General features: G+C 31.3%; 1 protein-coding gene across 1 annotated transcript in view; it reads right to left on the bottom strand.

The window, feature by feature from the left end:
- The window catches only part of LOC143047312 (mediator of RNA polymerase II transcription subunit 23-like), a 44,563-nt gene that overhangs the window by 3,453 nt on the left and 18,257 nt on the right, over positions 1-22,853 (bottom strand). The window contains exons 10-31 of the mRNA XM_076220351.1: positions 22,278-22,478; positions 20,839-20,925; positions 20,016-20,218; positions 19,002-19,075; positions 17,556-17,724; positions 17,118-17,260; positions 16,287-16,461; positions 13,305-13,474; positions 12,425-12,622; positions 11,896-11,962; positions 10,468-10,521; positions 8,917-9,028; positions 8,275-8,346; positions 7,418-7,528; positions 6,963-7,022; positions 5,550-5,657; positions 4,994-5,093; positions 4,111-4,209; positions 3,381-3,512; positions 2,372-2,531; positions 1,618-1,690; positions 655-863 (exon numbers count right to left, since the gene is read on the bottom strand). Coding sequence (XP_076076466.1) covers positions 655-863; positions 1,618-1,690; positions 2,372-2,531; positions 3,381-3,512; positions 4,111-4,209; positions 4,994-5,093; positions 5,550-5,657; positions 6,963-7,022; positions 7,418-7,528; positions 8,275-8,346; positions 8,917-9,028; positions 10,468-10,521; positions 11,896-11,962; positions 12,425-12,622; positions 13,305-13,474; positions 16,287-16,461; positions 17,118-17,260; positions 17,556-17,724; positions 19,002-19,075; positions 20,016-20,218; positions 20,839-20,925; positions 22,278-22,478 — 2,777 coding nt within the window. The remainder of the gene's footprint in view (positions 1-654; positions 864-1,617; positions 1,691-2,371; positions 2,532-3,380; positions 3,513-4,110; positions 4,210-4,993; positions 5,094-5,549; positions 5,658-6,962; positions 7,023-7,417; positions 7,529-8,274; positions 8,347-8,916; positions 9,029-10,467; positions 10,522-11,895; positions 11,963-12,424; positions 12,623-13,304; positions 13,475-16,286; positions 16,462-17,117; positions 17,261-17,555; positions 17,725-19,001; positions 19,076-20,015; positions 20,219-20,838; positions 20,926-22,277; positions 22,479-22,853) is intronic.

Below are 22,853 nucleotides of genomic sequence, written 5' to 3'. Positions count from 1 at the left end.
TCAGGTCAACCACAACAGATTTCCAAATAGTGATAAGATGTATTCTACTAACAGTACAGGAAACTTGTAATTATGACCAACCCTCTAGCATGATGCCACACATCATTACATATAGCCACTACTGAACATAATGATGATACTTACCTAGGTAACTGAGATAGCTGGCCAATACCAGCATGATGCCACACAGCATGACAGATAGCCACTACATGACACAATGATACTTACAAAGGTAGTGATAACTGGCCAATCCCAGCATGATGCCACACAGCATGACAGATAGCCACTACAGGACCCAGTAATGATACTTACATAGGTAATTGTGATAACTGGCCAATCCCAGCATGATGCCACACAGCATGACAGATAGCCACTACATGACACAATGATACTTGCAAAGGTAGTGATAACTGGCCAATCCCAGCATGATGCCACACAGCATGACAGATAGCCACTACAGGACCCAATAATGATACTTACATAGGTAATTGTGATAACTGGCCAATCCCAGCATGATGCCACACAGTGTGACAGATAGCCACTACAGGACCCAATAATGATACTTACATAGGTAATTGTGATAACTGGCCAATACCAGCATGATGCCACACAGTGTGACAGATAGCCACTACAGGACCCAATAATGATACTTACATAGGTAATTGTGATAACTGGCCAATACCAGCATGATGCCACACAGCATGACAAATAGCCAAAACATAACTGCTGTACTGTTCTGCAATCTGTCCATGACTCACAGTGAAGTTAAATATCTGGAATGGTTGACAGCCACCAGGTGAAGCTAAGGTTTTAGAGTTGATTACTTCATATATCTTGTTGTTCAATGCATGCCAATATGTATCCTATTGAAATGTAAAACAAATAATAGTTTTCCTCTTTAAAGTCTAATAACTTGAGTTTCCCATGTTTATTGATAAGTTCTTTGAAGTTTTTTAAGCAACTTAGCAACTTATTATGTTCTTTTTCACTTGGAAAATAAATAGATTGATTAATTGTTGTTTGCCTAGCGTCCAGTGTACTTTCTTAGGGAAAAAATATGATAAATTTTAAAAGTAGATCATTATCTCCAAAACTATGACACAGCCTGAGAAAATATGAAGACATTATTTTCATCAAAGCCCATGTCATATAAGGCACTTACTTGAGATTTTGTAAAAGAGAACTAACTTTTATGTTTTTTAAAAATCAGCCATGCATATATCATAATGCATTTGCAATGGGGGATGAAACACACTTTTACATTTGTATTTTTTCTGAACTGAGATATTTCATCACCCAATAAAAATGTATAAAACTTGATACACTAAAGTTGGGTATAACTTATGTAGAATTTATTTTGCTTCTTAAGAATTTTTTAAAAGAAATTCTTCTAGTATATATAAAGTGTAAATATGGCATCAAAAAAGGCATATGTGTCATAACTATAGAAACAGAGAAAAATAAGAAACGCTTTTATCAACAATAAATAGTCATGAAAACCTGATTTTGTTTTTAGAGATTAAATACAATATAAAACTGCAGGTAAATCCAGTATTATTATTGACAATTCCCAAATTTATACCTATTCCTATTTATATAAAAATCTAATATACTTACAGGTAATGCTGTCATAACAAGACCAACAGCATTCATCCATGACACTACTTTATTTCTAGGTAGATGTGAACAACTGAAAGAAAAATGTATAAACAGTAATTTTGTATTGTATTCTTTCAAATTCTATTTTGTCCTAATTATTTCATATCCTCCATATCAACTATTCACATAGATTGAGTGACTGATTGGTTTTTAACACCACTTTCAACACTATTGTGCTATTCAGTGGCAGTAATTTTATATTAGTGGAGGAAGCTGGAGTACCTGCAGAGAACCACTGACCTTTGGTAGGAAAACTGACAATCCTAGTCAATTCAGATTGGAGTCGAGTAGACCTATCTTGTGCAAGATTCGAACTCAAAACCTCAGTGTTGACTGGCTAGAGATATATTGACATAGAACTGTAATCAACACAATACACAACTTTAGCTTGATAAAATTATTTTATTAAATGCTAAATAAACAAAAGCAATACAAAGAAAATCCTTTTCAGCTCCAAATATTAATATGATATTGACCTAGAAATGTATTCCTTCTCTTCTTGTGGAGAATCATTATTTCATCATACAAATAATTTGAAGTTGCAGAATTGTATTGGACTATTCAATATCTACTTGGTTGTCAAGGTCATTAGACATGCCTGAAGCTGTATATTGCATTTAAAACATTTCTGACAGAGAAATCAAATATGATAATTTCCAATACAAAAACATGTATCAACCCCAGTACTGTAAAACATATTATAAATCTTTACCTTTTTAAGACCACATCTAAGAGACATCTACCAACTTTGTCACCTGGTACAGGTAAAGCCATCATTTCTACACAGGTAACATACAATGCATGGGCTGCAGGACTAGGGAACTCATTAAATCTCCAATCACATGTGGGAAACGGGGAATTCCCGTTGATAGCTAGGTCAAGGTTAAGGATAATTGCTGACTTTAAAACCAACAAATAACAATTACATTTATTCATGTTCAATTACCAAAACACATTTTTTCCCCAGGAAAATGAAAAAAATATAATATATGTGTATATGTGTGGATCATGTAGTGTGGTAGGTTTGAAATCTGGTGTATTTTAACCACATTATAATATATAATACAAGAACAGGAAAACAAAACAAATGATGTACATGTATTTGTACATCATTTTACATTTTTGAACTTAAATTGATGTTAACTTGATCTGGTTATTGTTTGTTATGTTTTAACCAATGCCTGATTCTTAAGCAGACTGGTACTTGGCAAGCAAAAAAGAGCTAATTGTACACATTTTTTGCTAAATTAACTTGGAGCTCATACATTGTCCAAAACATTTATTTGCCAGTTGATGAATGAACCCAATATACACTTACTGTTTTAACAATTTCTTTTTGTGTGACGATTGTGCTAAATATCATTTTTAAGCGTTCAAGTGAAATACCGGTAATCAAGATTGAATTTATTGTCTTTTCAGTATTTGATTTAAGGGCTAAATTGGCACCAATGATACCTTCTCCTTTTTGGTTAACCTATCAACACAACATTTACAAAATATTTAACCCCATGAATTATAAAATACAGTCTGCATGCTAAGTCACACGCTCACTAACAAAGGCATGTGAAATTACTATCAGGACTGAATTTTTTTTTTGAAAAAAAATTAGTGTTGTGGCCTATAGCTGCAAAAGATCATGATAAGAATTGAATGATTGCATCTAAGTTCAGTTAAAGTTTATCTAGAATCAGTAATATATTTTATTATAATATGAAGGATACTGTCTACCAGTCTTCCAATCAATCTGATATAATACTCCAAGTCTGGATCCCATTCTAAACTATCACTCTTGATGAACTGTTGGTAGTCCTCTGACAAGAACCAGTTACCAGGTCTTATGTCTTGGTAAGCATCTATAATTAAGATTTCATATCATATAATATCAATAAATCATTTCAAATTTTTAAGAAGATTAAGTAATTTTGTTATTCTAATGGTGACCTAAAATTATTTCATTCAATTTCAAATTCATCTTCTGTTCAACTTAGAAACTAGTTTGACCTGAATGAAGATTAATAAGCATATTTTGATATTTTTATACCAAAGATGACAAAATCTTTATTCTGAACTAATATTCCCAGTAAAAATACACCAGCATGACATGACTTGTTGGCTAACAATAGTAAGAACATATTATTTTGACATAACTTCAGTATTCATCTCTGTTTACCATGTGTTCTAAGATGAGATATGTTCTGAATGGTAATAGTTCATTGAAGTACACAATGACAGTGCTGCCAAATGTGGCATTTTTTTCAACATAAAAACTTAAAAAGCTGATTTCATAAATTAAAGATTTATTGTGCATATAATGATATCATTAATAAAAAGCAATATTTCAAATATCTTTAACATAAATTAAATCTTTGCTCAAAGATCTTAGATATCTTTCCTTATTTCAGAAATACAATCTGCTTAATACACCAAATATTAACTAAAATGCTCACTTACGCATTACAGAATGAACGAGTCGTCTTTTGAGTCCTGCCCTCTGTGACAATATTTTATGATAATAGTGAAGTGTATTGTACACATATGTAATTGGATGATCTGAAAAAAAAACCAAATAAGTATCCTTAACAGCTGTAATATACACCAACATGTGTTGATGAAGTTTCAAATATATACATGTACATGGTATAACTGAATATGCATGGTGTAGAGTGGAGGTTCCCACATACCAATTTATTCAATTATACCATAACAACACCATGTAATTATTTCTGCAAATGATTATTTTTCTGATACTTCTTTACTACACAAGGTATTAAAATATCCATTTGATTGTTGAAAAAAAGTTATTTTTTATGTTAATTGGAATTTGTCTTATAGTGTTATAGGATATTTATTAGACACTTTTGATAAATATTACAATCTCTACAGAAGTGACCATATATACCCAAAGAGAAAAACAAAATAAAAATAATAAAATATAAGGGAAGTAACACCTTGTGATTTCGTTGTTAAATTAATAATAAAAAAAACTCCACCCATAATATAAAATGATAATTTTTTTAATAAATTGATTGAAAAATTACCCTAAAAATGTGGATTGAGAGACTTTAAAACTGCAAAATTAGAATGCTTTAAAAATTGAAATAAAATCGTGCAAAAGGTAGTTTTTTAAAGTCTGAATTTATTAACAATTTTTAAAGTTTGAATTTATTAACAATTTTTAAAGTTTAAATTTATGAACAATTTTTAAAGTGTCAACTATTACAATTTTTCATTACATAAATTGACCATATAATTCTTTTCCCACACATCATACATAAATACCACACAATCTTAGCTATTTTTCAGCTTCCTTATTATGAATGCTGTTTAAACTTACCATGAAACTTGTATAATATACCCAAGCTTTCTAAAATCTTTTCTGCTAAATTAGACAAGGATGGCTGTTCAATAATTCTGTGAAGCAGTATATCTAAAACCTATAAAAAGAAAGAATCTTAAGTTAGAAAATTAACTATTAACCTATTAAATAGAAATGTAGTGAAAAATTGCACTATTTTATAAAACTTAAAATTTTCACTGAAGCAATTTTGAAAGTTGAAATAGCAGGACTAGGGAATCTTCGTATCATCGAATATTACAACAAACAACAAAGAAATGTTTAAACTCCCCCATAAAAGTCCTGAAAATGTACACATATATTAGATTGTATCTCTTCTTATTAAAATGTGATGGTTGTTTCACCTCAAAAGCTCTATTTTTTTTGTATAACTAAGATGTTATCTAAAAGATTTTACTAAATGAAAGAATATATGTAAATGATAGCAGATTTTGGTATGAATATATCCCTATTATATTGTTACAATTTGTATTATAATATGCATATCTGCAAAAAGGAATTAAGACAAGAAACATAAACACTATTAGAATCTTACTGGAATGAATCTAAGACAGACATTTCCAAAGTAGACTGGTAAATACTGGTGCTGAATAGGACTGTTCAGATCTTGTATTCCTTCATAGTAAAACTTCTCAGGATATTTCTGTAATAAGATTTATATTTACATGTATCAACATACTTATTAATTCTCTGTTCAATATTAAGCAGAAAATGTTTTTATTGTATAAATCATAACAAGATATCAATATGAAATGACTTAGAATTTCATTGATAAATTACATTCCCTGTAAATAATAAATAATCAACATTGTATATAATGTCTCATAAGCCTATCTTATCTAGGCTGGGTATTTGTCTTATTTTATTATTGTGCAATGTATATAATATAATCTGTATAAAAATCTGTAGACAAGTAAGTGACACTTTAATAAAATAAATTATATAAAGAAATTAGTTATTGACAGTTGAATAGTAATTAGATGAATATTGATGGGTTCAATCAATCAGACACATTTGTGAAACCAACATATTTGGATTCTTTCATTTCTTCATAATAACTTTTGGGAAAATGCCAATGTTGACTAAAATCTACCAGTCTCTAGCATGAACGCAAGTTGATATTTCAAAAAATTTATAAATGCAATATGTAAAGCCTGCAGTAACATATACCCCTGACCATTAAGACAAGCTGACTCACCCTATGCAAGGTCATGTGTTTCTCATGCCAGTTAAGACAGGCTGACTCACCCTATGAAAGGTCATGTGTTTCTCATGCCAGTTAAGACAGGCTGACTCACCCTATGAAAGGTCATGTGTTTCTCATGCCAGTTAAGACAGGCTGACTCACCCTATGAAAGGTCATGTGTTTCTCATGCCAGTTAAGACAAGCTGACTCACCCTATGAAAGGTCATGTGTTTCTCATGCCAGTTAAGACAGGCTGACTCACCCTATGGAAGGTCATGTGTTTCTCATGCCAGTTAAGACAAGGTGACTCACCCTATGAAAGGTCATGTGTTTCTCATGCCAGTTAAGACAGGCTGACTCACCCTATGAAAGGTCATGTATTTATCATGCCAGTTAAGACAAGCTGACTCACCCTATGAAAGGTCATGTGTTTCTCATGCCAGTTAAGACAAGCTGACTCACCCTATGAAAGGTCATGTGTTTCTAATGCCAGTTAAGACAAGCTGACTCACCCTATGAAAGGTCATGTGTTTCTCATGCCAGTTAAGACAAGCTGACTCACCCTATGAAAGGTCATGTGTTTCTCATGCCAGTTAAGACAGGCTGACTCACCCTATGAAAGGTCATGTGTTTCTCATGCCAGTTAAGACAAGGTGACTCACCCTATGAAAGGTCATGTGTTTCTCATGCCAGTTAAGACAGGCTGACTCACCCTAAGAAAGGTCATTTGTTTCTCATGCCAGTTAAGACAGGCTGACTCACCCTATGAAAGGTCATGTGTTTCTCATGCCAGTTACTCTGTAACCAATGTTCTGGAGAATTCTAAAACAGATATAAAATCAAAATTTTAAATTTCTATTCTATTCTGAGGAAAACCTATACCTTTTTCTAAACTAAATGTTCAATATATTAATGTCCAACCAGTCTTTAAACAAACAAATATATGTTCTTTTTATCTTTATTATCAAATTTTTGTGATATATATTTATACAATATGCCAGGCCATTCACCTGTGGAGTAAATTTTAACTCTGATTAAAAGTTGAATAATTCTACATTCACTTCATAGAAATACCAGTAATTATTCCCAGGGTAAGCAGTGAAGTATAGTACTTAAATTGTAAAATGGAAAAGCCTTTTTATTACATTTGTATGTATGAAATTCTACTGAGACTCAAGCCTTTCCAAATAAAAAAGAAACACTAATAAAATTATTACCTCTCGTACAAAATCATGTACTCTAGTTTTGAATTCATTTGGTTTCAATAACAACATGTGAGTTATTAAGTAACAAAGTCTTGCTTCATTCTCGTCAAAGTTTCGTAAAGCCTGAAACAAAGGTAAAAATGAGATAATTTAAATAACAGATCTATCTTTTTATATAAAAATTTCTGTTTTATGTTAGAAAGCAATTAAAAAGACAAGATTGTCAAATCCTCTTAAATCTATACACTATACAGTCACTTAGATAAGAGATGACACATTTTAATTCATTATTTCATATTGTAGGATATCTCATTTATGACAAGTAACCGGTACCTGAAAAAAAAAGCATTTGAAAAGCAAGTTTAGCAATTGGCTGAAAAATCAACAAACTGAAAGCTACACACATTTAAAGTGATTTGGCTACAAATAATAAAAGTAAAATTATAACTTGTATAAGTATAGAACTATTGCAAAGAACATGATGTTTAAATACAAATTCATTGCAGGGAATGTATGTGTATATTACATTCACCAAACATAGAATGGACCAGAATGTTTCTACTGTTACCAAACACAGATTATTCAAAACAACTGTGGGTTTTTGTAATCACTAAACATATGTTAATTGGAAAGAACAATGGGTTTTTACATTCACCAAACATAGAACAGAATGAAACATAATGTTTCTACTTTTATGAAACATAGATTCATTCCAAGGACCAATGGATTTTACATACACCAAACATAGAACCACTCAACAGAACAAAATGTTTCTACACTCCTTATACATAGATGCATTTCAAAGAACATTTGTACAGTTGTAAGGAACAGAGTGTTTCTATACTCACCAAACAAAGATATACACTTACCAAACACAGAACCAGTCTGTCTATTGTGACTATGTTGTATTTCCATACCATATCATTCAAAGTGTCAATGTACTAAAAGAAAATTGAATCAGTTAATTTATCAATTCTATACATAGACTCAACCTAATAAAGTGCAAACAATAATTAAATATGATATAATTAAGGTATGTTTGTAACGTCTTGTATTATATGGTTTGTAGAATTTCAGGGTGAACTATAATACTTCATGTAATATCAAGATGTGTTATGCTGTCATTGTAGACTGTATATTTTCAGTGTAGACTGTATATTGTCCTCTAAATGTCTTTTTCAACAACTATAACTGAAGCCTTTCCAGGGTTCTCAAGATATTTTTATTGGTTTGCTAGGTTTCTGTCTCATTGATGTATACCACATATCTATTTTTTTGTATTTATTCTGTGTTAGATATAAAACTACTCTTTTATTTTAGAGGAATAAAAAGTTCATGTACTTTACTGTAAGACCCAGTCAAGAGAAGTTTATTATCCAGTGAATACTTCAAATACCATTTTAAACTTCAAAAAAAAAATAACAGATTAATATTTACTCAAATATTTTGAGAAAACAACATATGCCTTAGAGATGACCTCACAAAACATGATTTCAAAAACAAATTTATACCTTGTTGATATTCTGTCCACTCACACCTGACAAGTTTAACTCAAATACCATGTAGTCAGCAAATGTGCGCAGGTGGGATGACAAAGCTCTGGGACCCAATCTGTCTAGTACCCTGTAAAATATTCCAGTTAAATTAAAAATACATGAAAAAAAAAACTAAAAACAGATCATATGTATTTCTTTTTATTTAAAATATTCTGAAATGCTAGCTGATTTATGTTTTTGAAATAAATTGCTAGAATTTGAAAAAATCTTAGCATTAAGATCCCTCTAACACTAAAACTATTCAAAAATTTCAATTCAATATGAAGAAATCTTTAACATTGAAATTTAAAGACATTTACAAATTCAAATGAATAGTTATAGGTTGCATTTCTGTAAATATTGACAATGCAATTTCCCACAGAAACTACTTTTACGGCTAAAACTGTACCACTTTTACTATGAAGTTTTGAAAAAAATCTTATCCTAGAATTGAAAATTCATGTGCACCACAATTTTTTTCAAAAGTCAAAATATAGGGCTGTGCGGCATATTTTCAACATTTATATGCCCTGAACTTCTTACAGTTTAAACTAACACTAATTTTCTTAACTACCCCCTACCTTGAAGTAAATAGTTTAAATTGTCTTGTCACAAGTATAACAAATTCGGTAAAATTAAAGTTGAATATTGGAAAAAAAATAGTCTGCATGATTATCAATGAATCTTCAATCAATCTTACTGAGAAAAATCCATATCTCTCTAGTACAGATATATCAAAAGAAAAGGAGTAGGGGCATTAAGGCCCGGTTTTGGCTTAATAAAATTAAACGTTTGATAACTATTTCAAATTGGCACATTATGTTTGGAAATGCATAAAATGGAATTCTTTTTGAATTCTATTGGAAATATAAATAATAAACAATGATTTTTATCTGATGACGTCTCAATTACATCATAATATGTACCGGTTTCACAAAAACGCAGAAAAATACAGAATTTATGCAGTTTTCCATTGTTATTTCCATTGTGGAAACATCATGCGCAGCCAAGAAACAACAAAATAATTTAAGAGAAGATTTATAACAATTGACATACTTTCACCAAATCTTAAGTTGTTTCTTGGATGTGTGCATACTTTTCCAATCTAAAACATACTTAAAATTTCATGAAAAACATGGAAAATTATGAATTTTTACAAAAAATGCTTTAGTTATGGTTTGTTGCCATGGTAACTGGTTCGATGTGAAATTTGTTTTTATTTTCTGAATACCTTGTACCTTAGTCTGGTTTAGAGTAATCTAAGAATATGTATGGTAACTTTTAAATTTGCAGTAATTTTTGGGCCAAAAAAGGACCTTATTGCCCGTACTCCTTTGCTAAAAAATAGCAATAATATCAATTACTATTTCACAGCTATAATACAGTCGCCTAATTGTCATATGAATGTGGAATTGATTGTTGTTTGCTTTATGTCCAGTGGCTCATATTTCATGCATGTTCAGAACCATGCAAGTTTGTGAGAAATTCTATATAAAGAGCATATTTTCTATAAAGGTTTTTTCTTACTTATATGCTGTAGGTGGCAGGTTATGTTCTTCAAGCATATTTTTCCATATAATACTGCAAAGAAAATAATATGATATTTAACTTATAAAATTCATTCAATCATTATCAAATCAGAAGTTTTAGACAGATCATTTACCATCAATTCATGTATAAATGATGTCTTTACAAATAAAACATAATTTAATTCAGTAAGGTGTACTGTGAAAGTACTTTAATTCGTGGGTATCAATTTTCGTGGTTTAAGCATTATTTACATGTTTGTGGGTTTTTAAATTCGTGGATTTTAGTTTTCTAAACAAAAATTGAAAAATTAAAGCCTTTAGAATTGAAGGTTACAAATAGTCTGGATTGAAGGAAATTGCAAAGTAAACATTGACCCGTGTAAATTGTAGTAACAACACTAATTAACCCAAATAGATTGATCAACAGAGTACCTGTAAGGACCATCAAAGGTGTTAATTAGGCCATAAACATGTCACCTAAAGAAATCAGTATCGTAAACAAATGCTATAAACGTATCTTGAATTGTCAAATAATTCTTATCAAAATCAAGCCCAGCATGAAATGATTATTTCCCATATGTACGAGAACTATGAGGATATAAAATGAACACTTTGTCATATTAGCATATCAATACCGGAAATCTGACTTTCATCGAAAAAAAATATTTTTATGAGAGTTAAAAGATCAAAAGTTGTAGATTTTAGGTTATTAAAGATAAAATGGGTATAATCCTGCATACAGTTGTAGTTCTGTGACTGCTATTAAAATTTTCTCAGGTTCGAGGTTATTCAATATATTCTCTAGATCATATCAGTAGTCAAACCTTTAAAGGGGATCTTTCCATGTCTTCATTTGGACAATGGTTGTTTTATTTCGTTGGACACTTAAATTCGTGGATAAAGTCATCCACGAAATCCACGAAAATTGGTACCCCACGAATAAAAGTACTTTCACAGTATATAACATAGCAAGTTTTATAATATCAAGCATCAATCAATGTATGCTTTGAGGTACATATCAAACAAGCACTTGCAAGGGAATTGTATATCTGATATGGGCTATCTGGATTTAATACATTCCTCTGACACAATGTGAATGAATGCTTCATAGCCAAAATCATGGGAATAATCATGTAACTTTCAAACACAAATGGCTTTTGATTTCAATAAATCAAACTTAGTCTGTATACACCTTAAAGATGGTTGCAGCCAACTTATAAATGGTTTTAAAGGCAAAGTGTTCTGAAAAGTTCAACCATAACTGATAGCAATATCCCAAATTGCCAAATGGATAAAAACTAGTATGTATGGTAGCTTATAATAATGCCAATATACATGAATAACTGTGAAATACTCATGTTACAACACTATTATGTAAAATATGATTTCAAAACATGCAATGCAGATAAATCTAAATAATCATTACCATAAAAATAAAGGAGCAGTTCCCTGCATTGAAAAGTGGGCAATTATGTCATCTTCATTTGCCATACCTAAAATAAATCAAAAGTATGTTAATAATAATTCCTGTAAACTGTTATAACATTTTATTCAATGTTAATTTTATAAGTCACATTGGAGAAAATGAAGTTACCTAAACTCTACCTTACATATTGAATTAATATCAGCAATCAAGTTTGATAACAACATAGTCAGTCCAATGTTATTTACCAGAGCCACTTTAAGACAGTTCCATTGTAAATTGATATAGAAATGGACTTGAGTAAATAAATAAATTAACCCAATATAAATCAACAGAAATTTACAAAGTAATTTTCAAAATAGAACTGATGTAACGTGTCAATTTTCAGCAAGATTTGGTAGATAATGTAATAATTATCTATTAAATATCAGTTTCATCCTTCATTTCAAATTCTTAGTTTAATACATATCCTGTTTGCCATGATACTTTAAATCACACAGCACAGTATTAAACAAAATAAACCAAGACTTACTTTTCCATTTCCTGTACTCAGTATCAACATTTCTTTTGAGAGCCTGTTTATCCTCTCTTTGTATGATATTCTGCTGAAAGTAGTCTCGTAAATTTTGCGGGAAACAAACCAGTGTATTATCTGGCCAGCTGTGTGGTGTATTCTGCATAATCTGGTTTAATATTTCTCTGAACCAGGTAGCAGCGAATGATTCTGGACCTACAATATACAAAAAATCATTTGAATAGGAAAGTGATATTAAGGAGGGGCATTAAAACCTAGCAAAATTACTGATCCATTATGTCAGTATATCAACTAGTTCAGTTAGTTTAAACATATTTATTTACAGAGGATTGGGAAACAAGTTATAGCAACTTATATTAATCCACTTTGCAGGTGCAAGTGCTGCCTTGTAGCGGCATTAGCCTGCTCTTTTTCAAAATCTACAAGGGTGTCTTTTACGTGCAAGAGATATGGCTCTCTCTTAACACAGGGTCAGCCATTTATCATCCATTTCCGCAAACTATCATTGTTTCCTCAAGACCATACTCACAAATGGTGTCAACGGAGAGCCCAAAATTCAATCCCTGAAATTTTCATCCCGGAACGGGAATCGAACCAGTAATCTTTGTATTAGTAGTCCGATGCACTAACCACTATACCACGGCTCTCTTTAACAAGTTCAGTTAACAAAAAGAAGGTGAATTACATGAAGATTATACAACAATCAACCAATTTTTATATCAAATATATTATCACATAAGGCTGTCAAATTTCAAAAGGAATCATCTTCAGTAAATTTGAACAATTTGCAATTTTTTTTTCATTTCCAAATGCTTGAAAATCACATTTCTTTTAAATTATGCAAACTACTTGCATTAAAAATAATACATGAGTTTACCATTAACATGAACAGCCCTAGCTAGTGTCAGTACTAATGCTCTGTTAAGTTCTTCAGATTCTGTAGACAGGAAACCAGTCCTGTTCTGTTCTGTAAACATACGAGATAACTGTGGCTGTACTTCAGCATTACCTAAACCAGAGATGAGTCGTAAGGCTGTACTCTCTACACTGTAAAGACAGATACAATTTATATAGGGTTGCAGTATAAAACCTTTAGCATGCAAATAATGCAAATACATAACTTATACAACATGATGAGAAGCTTCACCGTGATAATAACAATGACAACCAGGTGCTCCGCAGGGCGCAGCTTTATACGACCGCAGAGGTCGAACCCTGAACAGTTGGGGCAAGTATGGACAAAACATTCAAGCGTGATACAGCTCTGAATTTGGATTGTGATCAAATTTTTGACATTACATGGGTTTTTTTTACACAAAACAAATGTCAAGATTTTACAAATCAATTAAAGATTTCTTCTTCAAACTTATTTAAATCTAAAATTAAATAGTTGACACAGCATAGGTTTCTGACACAGAATGAATGTGGTCTAATGAACTTAAAAATTTTTTTTTGCCTTTGAGCAATTCACTATGCTGTTGAATATTAATCCTCTCAAAAAAATGTTTGAAGAAATTTTCTTTTTATTTATGAAATCTGAAATGAGAAAAATTTAACCCCCCCTCCCCCCCCCCCCCCATTTTTTTTTCACATCCCCGTTTCCCTTTTTCCAAAACTGATATCAATTCAAATTTCTAATGGAGTTTGCAACAATTACTACTCTTTTAAATACATCATAAAATATTAAATTTAAAATAAAGTGCTTGTTATCACTGAATGGTAAAGATTGGTTGGTAGTAAAAGTGAATATACATTGTTTATTGTATAAAACAATAAAAAAAACTTCATCAGCAACATTTTATATTGGCAAATTTCCAATGAAGTTATTTACATAAAGTTATTGGCAAATAAAAATAGAAAATGACATCATAGTCATGTCTGGCAAATGTCCAACATACATTATCTAAAAACATTTTAGATAAGATAAGGAAAAAAAGCTTCATCAGCAACATTTTATATTGGCAAATTTCCAATGAAGTTATTTACATAAAGTTATTAGCAAATAAAAATAGAAAATGCCATCATAGTCATGTCTGGCAAATTTCCAACATATATTATCAACTACTATTCTATACAAAGAAAGATAACTCCAATTGAAAATTAATTGCTATTGCACAATATTGTGCAATTAGATATTTCTTGCTATTGTGCAATACTGTGCAATTGAAAATTTTTTGCTATTGCACAATACTTGATATGGAATCCTGATTTGGACCAACTTGAAAACTGGGCCCATAATCAAAAATCAAAGTACATGTTTAGATAAAGCATATCAAATAAGCCCAAGAATTTAATTTTTGTTAAAATCAAACTTAGTTTAATTTTGGACCCTTTGGACCTTAATGTAGACCAATTTGAAAACTGGACCAAAAATTAAGAATCTACATACACAGTTAGATTTGGCATATCAAAGAACCCATTTATTCAATTTTTGATGAAATCAAACAAAGTTTAATTTTGGACCCCCATTTGGACCAACTTGAAAACTGGGCCAATAATTAAAAATCTAAGTACATTTTTAAATTCAGCATATCAAAGAACCCCAAGGATTCAATTTTTGTTAAAATCAAACTAAGATTAATTTTGGACCCTTTGGACCTTAATGTAGACCAATTTGAAAACGGGAACAAAAATTAAGAATCTACATACATAGTTAGATTCAGCATATCAAAGAACCCCAATTATTCAATTTTTGATGAAATCACACAAAGTTCAATTTTGGACCCTTTGGGCCCCTTATTCCTAAACTGTTGGGACCAAAACTCCCAAAATCACCCCCAACCTTCCTTTTATGGTCATAAACCTTGTGTTTAAATTTCATAGATTTCTATTTACTTATACTAAAGTTATGGTGCAAAAACCAAAAATAATGCTTATTTGGGCCCCTTTTTGGCCCCTAATTCATAAACTGTTGTGACCTCAACTCCAAAAATCAATCCCAACCTTCCTTTTGTGGTCATAAACCTTGTGTTTAAATTTCATTGATTTCTATTTACTTATACTAAAGTTATTGTGCGAAAACCAAGAATAATGCTTATTTGGGCCCTTTTTTTGGCCCTTAATTCCTAAACTGTTGGAACCAAAACTCCCAAAATCAATCCCAACCGTCCTTTTGTGGTCATAAACCTTGTGTCAAAATTTCATAGATTTCTATTCACTTAAACTAAAGTTATAGTGCAAAAACCAAGAAAATGCTTATTTGGGCCCTTTTTGGCCCCTAATTCCTAAAATGTTGGGACCAAAACTCCCAAAATCAATCCCAACCTTCCTTTTGTGGTCATAAACCTTGTGTTAAAATTTCATTGATTTCTATTCACTTTTACTAAAGTTAGAGTGCGAAAACTAAAAGTATTCAGACGACGACGCCAACGTGATAGCAATATACGACCAAAAAATTAAAATTTTTGCGGTCGTATAAAAATAGGCAAATGATTTACTTATTACTGCCACTCTTTAAAAAGCATCTAACTAACCTAAATTCATTTTTCATATAAGAATTTGTTTCTGTCTTCATAAGAGCAATCAAATGTAATATACTTTTTAATTTGTTTTTATGCAGTCATCTGCTCATTTAATTAGAGTCCATTGAAAACATTTCTTCAGTTACATCTTAAGCCTTTGAATTATAACTATTACTGTGGTTTCATCATTATTCGTTGGATACTGATTTTTTTGTCGATTTCGTGGGTACAGATGAGCAATGAATTTAAATGTTCAACAAATTACAATTTTCTATTAAGTTGTATGCAACCTTTGGCATAGCCATGAAATCACATATCCACGAAAAGTCAAGTTTTCTGCAATCCACAAAAATTCGTACACACTAATATAAATGAATCCACAGTAAAAATCTTTTTACCACAAATGAAGTTGGTTTTGATTGGTCTGAGGGACTGTAGCTAGTGTATGTAGATGTGCCAGTAACTGGACTCTATAATGAGGCTGTGTATGATGTAAACGGTAACTAAACATCTCAAGGAGGGTGTGTAGGATACCCCAGGCATGACTGGTGAACACTGTTGGCAGTAACTGACCTGAAACAAAAAAAATATGTGTGAAATTGTTCATGTTGGCATACAGCACAGTAAGAATAAATAGCAGACATAAAATGAAACTGCTAAGAACAATTTCACTTTTCTTATAATTATTTTCATTAGAATCTACCCCAAAGGGAAACTTGTTTTAATTTAACTCTAACTTGGAATGGGTTTTTTGCATTAAAGAACAACAAATGATCATGAGGTTTGAAATTCAAATATTTGCATGTCATTAAAACAGCAAAAACATTTGTGTTAGAAACTGACATTTTTCTTATAAAAAAAACTAGGAAGCAATAGATTATATAAATGAACAAGAATATGTCCCCAGTACACAGATGCCCCATCTGCACTATCATTTTCTATGTTCAGTGGACCGTGAAATGGGGGGAAATCTCTAATTTGGAATTAAAATTATAAAGATCATATCATAGGGAACATGTATACTAAGTTTCAAGTTAATTAGACTTCGACTTCATCAAAAACTACCTCGAAACTTTAACCTGAAGCAGGACAGACAGACGAACAGACGAACGAACAGACAGATGAACAGATGAACAAACAGACGAATGAACAGACAGACTCACAGACCAGAAAACATAATGCTCATAAATGGGGCATAAAAACTTCAGAACAACCAATGTCAAACTTACTGATGAAGCCTTTAATTCCTAGAGATTCTATTTCCATGTACACCAGTAAACGACTGTAAGTTTCCACCAGTGCTGGAGCATGGGCCACACTAGATTTTGTCTTGGCTTGTCTCATTACTCTGTGTACAATGCTGTGTATCAAACTGATGAAAAGAAGACATTTTTGTCAAAATGATATTTAACCTAAGGTTAAAAAGGTAATTTTCAAACCAAGTTTGGAAAAGATAGTGTTTATGGCTTAAAAGATATTTGCAGTAAATCTAAGTGATAAAATCTTGACCAGATGCTGGTATTCATATTATAACATGACTCAATATGTATCAAAACTCATCTAAATAATTAATTTGTAAAATATCTGCCTTCTTACTTGGCCTTAAAGATAATAAGTATATGAGACCTTGATAATTGAGTTAACATCGCCTTAGTCATTAAACTTACCTCATTTTAGCATGTACCGTCAAGGAGTCCAATAAGTTCATAGGAAGTGGTTGTGTAGGTGCACATGCTACAATGTTTCCTGGCAGTAAGGTTGTGTGTTTATTATCTCCATATATACTCTCCATTAATTTTCCCATCGGAAGGTTGAAAAAGTCATTGTTAGTACTATCTGTAATTTTAAATAAGATCATTTAAATAAAATTACTTTAAAATCAATTAGTTAAAATGGAAATGAGCAAGTGAAACTGCGAGCTACTGCTCACTGATGATACCCCCACCGCAAGTGGATAATATTAATAGTGTAAAAATATGGAAGTGTTCGGTAAACAGGAAGTTGTCGAGTGATGAATCTGAAAACGCATCACACAGTATAGCTGACTTATAAAAATCCTGAAACCAAATTTCAGAAATCCTTGTATTGTAGTTCCTGAGAAAAATGTGACGAAAATTTTTAACTTGGTTATCATGTGTAAAATCATACAAGTGTTCGGTAAACAGGAAGTTGTCGAGTGATGAATCTGAAAACGCATCACACGGTATAGCTGACTTATATAAATCCTGAAACCAAATTTTAGAAATCCTTGTATTGTAGTTCCTGAGAAAAATGTGACGAAAATTTTCAACTTGGCTATCATGTGTAAAATCAGACAAGTGTTCGGTAAACAGAAAGTTGTTGAGTGATGAATCTGAAAACGCATCACACGGTATAGCTGACTTATATAAATCCTGAAACCAAGTTTCAGAAATCCTTGTATTGTAGTTCCTGAGAAAAATTTGACGAAAATTTTCAACGTGGCTATCATGTGTAAAATCAGACAAGTGTTCGGTAAACAGGAAGTTGTCAAGTGATGAATCTGAAAACGCATCACACGGTATGGCTGACATATATAAATGTTGATACCAAATTACAGAAAGGGTGGATGTGTAGTTCCTGAGAAAAATGTGACGAAAGTTTCATGGGACGGACTGACTGACTGACGGACGGACGGACAGACAGAGGTAAAACAGTATACCCCCCCTTTTTTAAAGCGGGGGTATAATGAATATGGGGTAAATATACATTAAAAACAATGTCATGAAATACAAATGTACTAGGTTATGAATATATACTAAAGAAAATGTTCTACATCTTAGCAATGTATAGTCTTCAACAATGATCTGACATCTTAGAGCAAGATCAAGATATTTCTAAGTGCTTACAGTTGCTGTACAGATGTATTCCAATCCATAGAAAGACATGTTAGGCATGTGCAAACTGTGTTTTTATCTTTACATGTGTCCTTTTCATCAAAGAATTCTTTATTCATTTTAATATGGGCCCACACAAAATGTTCTTTTACATACCAAATAAATTTCAAATGAATGCTAAGTACAGAGATGTTTTTAGTTTAAAGATATTTCATTGTTCAAAAATGACAAATGGATTAGACAGAGATGTTTACTCACATGCATTACAAAGCAAGGCAATCCTGAAATCATTCAGTGAAAAGCTCTTTGACTGTAGATTCTGTTCAAAATACCTGCAAAAGATAGTTATAACACATTTTTTAGCTGAAGTCATGTTAAATAAACATTGTATACATAATATACACGATATAGAACTTGATAATCCTACAAATTAATCCATAACATTAATAATTGAAGCAAAACACTGCAACTAATTTAAATATAGCATAGACTTCACACTATCCCGATTTCATTATTTAACTTTCCATAACTCCATTAATTCGAAATTCCCTTTATATATTACTAATCTTATGAAATTATTTATACTGCACTCATTCTATTTGAGCAGTCAAAATGCGTTGACCGTTTATTTCTATGTCATATACAGTCACTGACCTGATATCACTTTTCCTCATGAATATTTAGATAGAAATTGTCGAAATTATATTTAATTATTCATACGACCTCTTCAACCTGTTCTTGTTTCCAATGTAAACAACGATGCGTTTAACGACTCCAACTTGTTTCTTTTACAATTTTTGGGAAAATATATTTCACTTATTAATATTTTTTGTTTGCAACCTATAAATCATTATGTTTTATGTTTATTGTTGATATTTTAGTCTGTAAACAAACGAATTCGTTCACCATTGATTGCGGTTTTCAACAGGTAATGATGTACATTTCATCGTGTTGTATATTTCTCCTCCTGTGTGATATGAGGCTTTTTTAAAGGGGGATTTTTTCCCAATATTTAAATCAAATAAATACCATTAACACACTAAACAACAATTGAAAATGTTTTTTTTAGATTGCAGTATAAAGACAATAATAGTGCATTGACTTGACATATAAACGATATAAGGATTCAGCCCGAAACTGGGAAAATGCGAGGCACAGTCTCGCATTTCCCCGTTTCTAAGCCTCATCCTTATTTCGTTGATATGTCAAGTCAATGCACTATTATTGTCTATTAAAGCTGCTTTTATCAACTAAATATAAAGGTATACTTACTCTTGATGTTCCTGTAAAGCATATGGTATTGGTCTTGGTAATTTGACTTGTACTGTCTGGGCTTTCTTTAGTAGGTGTATCCAGATACATGTACTAGCTACTTTATGTGTGGACTGTGCCTTGCTTACATCAGCCATTTTTATGATTTCATTGTCAGAATAAAGTAAATCATAAAGCTTCATCACAGGCAAGAAATCTTTAAGCTGAAAATATCAGAACATTTTCATATATTCATCAAGAGGAATACAGTTGAGTCAATTATTTTTACATATAAAACATGAAAAATTTGTTATTTCAATGACGACATAAATGTAGAAGAATTTGAACCTCATGAAATTCACTAACTATTAATCATGTTTGTGTGTATATATGTATTTAGAATATGAAGGCAAAGGGTCAGCGAACAATTTCAGTCCCATTTCAGTAAATTATATTGCTCACTAATTATAGGCCTGCTCATTGCTTTTTACTTGTTTTTGCAGTAAAAGAAACATATTCCATAAAGCAAAATAGGAAGTAGAACATCAAGTTAAGGAACTGATAACATGACACACAGTATGAAATGACTAGATGAGATCATAAAATCATATGTATTTCACATACCTAAGTACTAAGTATAACTAAGATTCATTTACCACATGCTTAGACTATGTTTGTCAGTAGTATGCACTTCAGTCAGTCAATATTCTATACTACATGTAAAATAAATTTTTATTTTCAATTTCCTCTAAAATACAGTAAATGATTGTATATACAGTGGAAATTACACCTTGTTAGAAAATTTACTAATGCAAAGCTAAACCTAATTTCTACTAACACTTACTGGATTCTTCTGTATACTTCCAGATATAAACTGTAACAGTACCCACATCAAATGATCTCGTCCTTTGTTCATATTTCTACCTTTTAACTAAAATATAACAAATTAAATCATACTAAATAATTTGGTAATGAAAGTTCACTCATTGTATTCAAATTGTCAAATATTGAGTTGAAAATATTAGTGTTGTCAAATCGTACACTTTTGCCTAACCGGTTACTCGGATAATCGTTCGACCGATTAACCGGTTAACCGGTAATTCAAGTTGGTGTTTGAAAGCCTTATCAATAGAACCCTACACATAGATATAAGATATGGTATGAGTGTCAACTTGACAACCTTTCATCAAAGTCTTAAATACGTTTTTAGAATTGAAGCTTTTTTCCTTTAGCATTATAAGGCTTGTCTGTGAGGATTCCTGGCGAAGTTTGACTTTTAATATTCAAATACACTGTATCAACTATAGCGTTTGTACCAACTTCAGATTAAAAAATCCAAAAAAAAATTTTAATCTCGTAGAATTGAATGTCATATGTCTGAAACCGATTATTCTTTCCTTTTCTCTTGTTGACTCCGAAAATTATGGGGGGTGTTTCAATTTGAAATGATTAATTATAAAAAAGAAGATGTGGTATGATTGCCAATTTGACAATTTTGACAATATTAGATCGAAAACGAAATAATGAAGTAATTAGTAAAATTAAATCTCATTACTGATTTAAAGTTACTGTTAAAAAAACATGTTTACTAATTATGTTTCTTAAAGATCCTTCCCAGAACTCTAATTAATTTTATGTTTTTTAGGATTAACAATAGCAATCAATATACTGGACAATTGATCTGACAGATTAATTACCACGACAATTTTTAAATAAAACATAACTATTTAATGATTTGATTTTCAATACAAATTTATATCAAATCTATCGAAATTGAAAAAAGTCTGGTTAACTGGTTAGCGTTTTTGGTATTCGGTATTCGGTCGTTCGACCGATTAACTGGTTAACCCTTGACAACACTAGAAAATATACATGTGAATGAATAAAGAGATGTGGTGTATTCATCAATGGAACAGCAACCTGACAACAAAATAAACAAAAGACGCATGAAAAGCAACTTAATCTTCAACAATAGGCAGTGATGTATGTACTAAAAAGAAAAAAAAGTCTTTAATGTAAAAGTTGTTTTGCATACTGAAATACCATAATTTAAATTTATGAACCACAATTAACTATAAACTAAAAAAAATGCAGAAGTGTTGATGAAATGCACTTAAAATTTATTTTAAGATGTTTAAATGAATTATTAAACTTGCACAGGTGGAAAATTTGCTTCACAAATGTGCATTCCCTTTCCTTTCTCCCAAGGACATATTCTTAAAATATCAAAGTAATGGCATAATGTATTTCAATAAGCATTGCAATCAACAATATTTTCCCTACCTTATCATACAATGACAGGACCATGTGAGGAAAACTGGCAAACTGGAATAATACAAAATATATGACTTGACTTGACAAATGTTGCCATAGCAACTGATTCATGCCATCTTCTGCTGAAGAGTCTTCATTTTCTGATCTTTCCATTGCCATGACAACCAAATCAACAAGCTGCTCCTCCAACACTTCACATCGCTGCTTTACCTACAAGATAGACATAAAATAGACACACACAAACATTTGAGACCACCAAATAAGATTAATAATCAAATTTGTTTGTTACCTAATCACGATTTTCTTAAATCTTTTAATTAATATGGAATTCTCCAAATTAGACCTTTGACAGTTTCAGCTACACTGTTGAGGGCCATTTTGCTATTGATGCACTAAAAAGTTTAACTTTCCAGCATTTAGTTAAGCTTTTAGCCCCTAATCAACCTGTTGAAGATTATTTCAGAATAATTTACCATGCACTGAGGAAGACAAGTGCTTTATTTGGCCGTAAAATTTTCATTTTACAAAATCATTTAAATTGTGCATGAAAACAATTGATGACATGGGACAGTCTAACTGTAAGGT

The sequence above is a fragment of the Mytilus galloprovincialis genome, chromosome 1 (genome assembly GCF_965363235.1).
Source record: "Mytilus galloprovincialis chromosome 1, xbMytGall1.hap1.1, whole genome shotgun sequence".
NCBI lineage: Eukaryota > Metazoa > Mollusca > Bivalvia > Mytilida > Mytilidae > Mytilus > Mytilus galloprovincialis.
Note: the sequence above shows the minus strand (reverse complement) of the source record. Positions and strands in the feature narration are given on the sequence as shown.